Source organism: Primulina eburnea, chromosome 17, assembly GCF_022965805.1.
Source record: "Primulina eburnea isolate SZY01 chromosome 17, ASM2296580v1, whole genome shotgun sequence".
NCBI lineage: Eukaryota > Viridiplantae > Streptophyta > Magnoliopsida > Lamiales > Gesneriaceae > Primulina > Primulina eburnea.
In genome coordinates this window covers 14,527,952-14,533,866 of record NC_133117.1, presented here as the reverse complement: position 1 = coordinate 14,533,866, position 5,915 = coordinate 14,527,952, and the positions used below count along the sequence as shown (strand labels likewise).

General features: G+C 37.5%; 1 protein-coding gene across 1 annotated transcript; it reads right to left on the bottom strand.

The window, feature by feature from the left end:
- Positions 1-2,667: 2,667 nt before the first annotated feature.
- Positions 2,668-3,708, bottom strand: LOC140818670 (uncharacterized). Its single transcript, XM_073178718.1, has 3 exons — positions 3,582-3,708; positions 3,347-3,468; positions 2,668-3,262 (listed from the first exon to the last, which is right to left on the bottom strand). The coding sequence occupies exons 1-3, from the start codon at positions 3,706-3,708 to the stop codon at positions 2,678-2,680; spliced, it is 834 nt and encodes a 277-aa protein (XP_073034819.1). The 3' UTR covers positions 2,668-2,677.
- Between the last annotated feature and the right edge of the window lie 2,207 nt (positions 3,709-5,915).

The following is a 5,915-nucleotide window of genomic DNA, read 5'->3' as shown; positions in this document are numbered from 1 at the left end:
TTTCCATAGCTTTCATGGATGTGATGCCACCACCACAATGCGAGTGCGGCCATGGGTATATGGTATTACGTGAAGCTGGTCAATACTCAACCCGACCGGGGCAATATTACTTTATCTGTCCCGCCGGTTTGAAACATCGGAACCGATTCATTTGGTACGATAAGTATAATGTTGAAAAAGTTTATGGGAATAAGGAACCATCGTCGAATAATGAGATGGGTTCTAATTCGTCACCGAACCCCACTTCTCCTCTAACATTTCGTCGGCAGCCACAAGCATGCAATGCAACTTGTAGTTCACAATATTCTACTGTGAAGAGTGCCGAAACAACTGACACGAAACAACACGTTACAACGGACGCGGTTATGGCAGCGACCACATCCGGGATACCCAATTTGGAAGAAGTTTGTTGTTGTTTTGGCTGCTTTTCCCTATTACTATGTCTAATGATGTTTTTGTTGCTTCAAATTATCATTTATAAGTAAATAATATGTTGTGTATAAGTGTCATGTAATATCTGTGTGTGAGACGAACAAGACTTTCAAGTTAGATATCGTATGTGTGATTGAGTTTTTGTTATCACTATTCTGTTATGGAATATAAAAGTATTTGATTTTGTTATTTATTGGCTGCTCTCAACAAAATAGTTGTAATACTCTACTTCATTTCGTTTTAGATTCTGATGTTTAATGTAATTTAGAATCCACTTTCGTCATTACGTTTGGATTCTTCCATTCAGCGATCAACGTGTCTTCACTACGAATTCAGAAACCCCCATCCACAAGATGCACTGAAGCAAGGGTAAGAAGATAGTAAGAAACCCATTGTCTAGTTTTCAGATTTGTACATTTTGTTAAAATTCATGATAAAATGTTTTCTACCACACTTTCTACAAGAATTCCCATACGGCAGAGGACAATAAGTTTCAAAGGATTAAGGTACGTGAGTGTTGCTGAGTTGTGCTTATTTGTTGCGATGCTATTGTTGTAAGAAATCAATTAATCTGAAACTTTCATCTTGATACAACCGAAGGTCAGTGAGCTTCATATGTTGGCTTCACACTAGTCTCGGTTATGTACAAACATGTAGGCAGATTTATGTGATCAGCTTTGATTTAACTTCTGAACAATAGCTCATTAGTTTTCGTCTCGTTACGGCTTCTTTCTGTTTTAGTTGTAATATAGTGAATTAAAAATAATGTCTATATGTAGTGTATGACCTATGTTACCTTGAATTTAAAATCAATTAAATATGATATCTTACAGTACCTGACCTTTATTTTGGTAGATATGTGTGTAATAAATGCTTGTTGTTGTCTATTTAAGTGTGTGGTGAAGCCTCAGAAAGTGCATCTCGAACTAACAAAGGTGTTACATTTGTAAGCCAAAAAATGTCTGTGAGTTTCCCTACCTACTCTGAAGGTTCTGTTACGAGCAAGTACAAAATACCAGTGGTATCCCTGATATCCGATGAAGAAATGGATGGTGCTGTTCAGCCTCGACAAGCCTCGAAGACCCAGAAAAAAGTTTGTATGTCTCCATCGCCATCCTTGAAGAAAACAGCTAGCACGACAACGAGTTTTGACCCTGTCGCCGACATGTACTACAAGGAACTAATGAAGCATCTGACAACCAACAAACGTGGAGGTATTGCAGCGAGTAGCTCAAAGAAGAAGCGTGTTGCAACTGCTAACTGTGTTCCGGTTCTTATTATCGAAACCTCGGAAGACTCAAGTGGCTAAACCTGTTACTCTCTTGCCGAACTGATGCGGTCTTGCAACCACTTTTTGTTTATCTTGACTTGTATTATAGTTGTACATATGTATACGCTGGTTAGGTTTTCAAGACTACTTTCGTTTTATGGTGTGGTGAAATGGGTTGTAAATGACTAACTGCTAGTACGTTTGTGGCTTGAACGTCCTTTTGTTGTAATGAAATTAATTTATGTATCTTTAAATGTGAGTTATTTTTCTTGAAGTAACACATTTGCAGCACCATGTAAATGTTCGAAGCAGGAATGCATTTGGACAAAACTTTCATATGGTGTTGTTAGAGGAATAAGAAACTTTAAAAAATGTCACTTTTGTTTTCACGCAATGACGATATGTATCACCATCGCGGATAAAAGATAAATAGCTCGTTTCCGTCTCTCCCTCAAATGGCCTTTCACCAGATGTATCAACAAACATTTTTTACGATCAAGTACAATTCCACTTCAATGTTTCCCACGTCATCGTCAAGCTTTGTCTCCAATAGAAGCACAAAAATTGATAATTTCTCCTAAGTAATATTAGAAGAAAAAATTATTTTGTATGCATAAAAAGTGGCATCATCAAGTTTTTCTCCCAAAGTTCCAGACAACAAGCGTACACTAACTGAACCATGTAACTCCTAGCTCTTTGTTGTTCACAAAAATCCATCCAAGATTAATTTCATCAAACCACACGACATACAGTAAAAGGGAAAGAATCCATCAATAATAATTTATATTTGGTAACAACGTCGGCCACTTACAAAACAACTTAACAATACGCCTTGACCACTAGTTAATATATAACAAAAAATGAGTCAACCAAATACATGTTAATTTATGAGATGCAGAAGTTCATTGCTTCCAAAAATAAAGTTACTGGAGACTGACTTACTGGCCCAAAATCTCCGCAACTACACGCATAGAATCAACATGTTTTAAGCAACCGTCGCGCCAAGCTCAATCTTCCGGAATCACCCAAACGCATAAAGCGTGATAACTTGGCAGGGTTGTCCACCAACAACTCAATAACAGTTACTTTCTCGTCTTCGCTCAACTCCGGAATTGTTTCCATCACCTTCAACACATTGTCTTGTGCATTGCTCATCTTCTCATCTTCTGCATCTTTTTCTTTTGACAATTGTTTGATCAGGTCCGTCATTGTATCTTTCGTGATGATGGCAAAATTATTTATGGCTTCTATTATCGAATCATCATCAACATCCACCTGCTTCCGTTTCTTACCCTTGGCATTTGCAATGGACGCTGGCCGCGACGACGGTGTTAGAGACACGGACATTGACTCAGCACCTCCCTCGTCAACAGAGAACAATTCCTCGAGGCTCATACCTATATTGTTTGGTACTTCAGGTGTCATTGTAAGGACCTCTTGAACCGCTGCAGAAAAATGTTCAGCTTTGTCTCCGATAGCCCGATCATTACCAAATATTTCACACCAATCATGGTAATACATCCACCTTTTGTGTCTCATTGTTTGTGCATTGTTGTCTGCCTAAGAATATAGTAAACAATACAATGATATGCAAACTTATTGTGCAAAACGTAATGTGGAGAACATGTGAAACCAAAAAGATACCTTAGTTAGTGCCTCCCATGTCTCGTTTGAGGCTTCAATGGTCTTCTCTGTGTCGTTCCATCCGACACCACTTTTACTTAATAATGTCACCACAGATCCGTACAATTTCTTCCAGACATGCACTTTGGAGTTAATATGTGGGTTGCCAATTAGTTAGTGTCAGGGAATGCAACTTTCATACGATTTTCAAGAAAAGATAAGTAGCCTGGCCGAAATCCGTTGCCGCTCTTCCAACCTTTTGTCGAAGCTTCTTTCAGTGCTTGTATCAAGCATTCTTCTTCACGTTCATTCCAAGTATGCCTTGTCTTATCAGTTTTTTTGCCTTTGCCAACACAACTCTCCGAAGTTGCTCCACTCTCCATAATTAGGAGGTTGCGACTGTCGTTGTCCAACTCCTGCAAAATACTAAACACCACTAGTTAAGCATAAACAAACAATTGTAATATACTGACAATCACAATTTTTTATGTACTTAAAAATTAAATTATAATGGTACATATAAGCAAACAAAAATAACATAAAATGCAATCATGTTCTCCACATTTCAAAAATAAAAAACATCAAGTGACACAAGTACATCGCCTCAAAATGTCAAACAACAAAATTACACTAATCTAGATGTTTTAGTTCATATTGTTCCACATCGACTTTGCCAGATCCTCCCTCCACGTGTCCCACTCAGCGGACGATTCGAAGACGTTGATGCAATCATCTTCTATGTCATTGGACGGACTTACTACCTCATAACTCAATTCCTCAATTGGATCATCGGGCATTTCAGACCTGATGAAGTTATGCAACAACATACATGCCATTATCATTCTGTTTTGTGTCTTCAATGGATAAAATGACGGACTTCGAAGTATGGCCCATCTTTTTTCCAACAAACCAAAGGCTGTTTAAATTACGTTTCGGGCTTGCGCGTGTCTCCAGTTAAACAACTCCTTATAATTCTGTGGGCCATTTGCATGGTTCCCCCAAGCATCCCTATGATATCGTACTCGTCTGTATGGAGTCAAGCATCCCTCGACATTGGCATATCCATTGTCACATAGATAATAACAACCTGGAAATAAATTCTTTTTTAGCATGTCGTTAACATTATTTAAGCTTTTATCTTCTGAATAGATAAATAAGAATGTTTGCAACCAATATTGAGAAAAAATAAACAAAGAAAATGCTTCATAATGAAGAAGTTAATATTAAAAAACCTCATGGAATTTTCATTGTATTGTCACGAGTCAATGCATCTTTAAGAACTCTGGCATCTTCTGCAGATCCCTCCCACCCCGTGAGTGCATATATGAACTTCATGTTGCGGTCGCAAACCCGTAGAATGTTGACTGCAATAGTACCTTTTCTTGTTCTATATCGTGCCTTGTCCATGGTAGGTACATGTACACTTACATACGTTCCGTCCAAAGCACCAAGACAACCATGTACAATTTAGGAAGAATGCGTTCATATCACAATTACTATCACTATTTTCAGAAATGATTACTTCAAATGTTTATTATGTAATAGTAGTTATCAAGGGCTCGGGCTTACCTTGAACCACTTCCAAGATTCGTTCGTGCAAGACTCATCGACAGGGGGATGGTTTCACCAGTAGTATAGGATGTAACATGAGAATTGATTGGAGCACTTGATGGAAATGGGTGCTGATTGTATGGCCACTACGTATGTAATCATGACCAACAAGTCGAGTTTTCTTGTGATGAGCCAATATAGACAGAAACATTGTGAGCTTCTCTTCAATACGGACATATGAGGAGTTGACTAGTCCTCCAACATTAGTCAGCAAGTAACACAATCGTGCAAATGCATTCCTATTCATTCGCAAGTTCACCACACATTGAACATCTCCTATTTCAATAATACGATGCAAATGGTTCCTTAGCACATGTATTCTTTGTGTCATGCTGTAAGTGACTATTTTTCTACGCGTCTGGCAGAGTCATTGCGCACGTAACTTCATGCGTTCTCGTCTCAAGAGTAACATAATCAAGAAGGATCGACACATGATTTGGTGAAGCATCAGAAGAAGTAGAATACGTTTGCGCATAATGGTCATCTATTAAAGATACTTCGAAATAAATACAAATTTCTTATGTGCTTAAAATTGAATTTACAAAAACCCAATACAAAATCATGTATTGTAAGCACACACAAGTATTGTAGGTTGAAAAAAAAATTAGTTTTTTTACTTCGATTCCCAAAAAAACAAAAAAAATAAAAAATATAATTTCTAATTCAGTATGCAACGCATTTCTTTAATTAATATTAAGGTGTTTAGACATACATTATTACACGCACGTGTACCACCCTGTCTTCGATAATCAGTTGCGAAATTAGTATTCAGTTTTCGTTCTCGAGTCTAATTAAATAACAATGATAAGTATGAGTAAGAAGGTGGGCATAAGTAGATATTACAATTGAAACATACAATGGTTTCGTGAAGCACAGATTACAGAAACAAAGAGCAAGACAAGATTGAATTAAGCTATGTCAACCAAAAGTAGAAAACATAAACATAAACATAAACAAAGGTCATTTAACGACACACTGC

What these genes read in the sequence shown, in the direction of transcription:
- LOC140818670 (XM_073178718.1), bottom strand. Translation starts at nt 3,708, where the DNA reads ATGGAGAGTGGAGCAACTTCGGAGAGTTGTGTTGGCAAAGGCAAAAAA. An exon ending in GAAAGAAGCTTCGACAAAAG is followed by an intron (nt 3,469 to 3,581) that starts GTTGGAAGAGCG and finishes TTAACTCCAAAG; the next exon opens with TGCATGTCTGGAAGAAATTG. An exon ending in CATGGGAGGCACTAACTAAG is followed by an intron (nt 3,263 to 3,346) that starts GTATCTTTTTGG and finishes CTATATTCTTAG; the next exon opens with GCAGACAACAATGCACAAAC.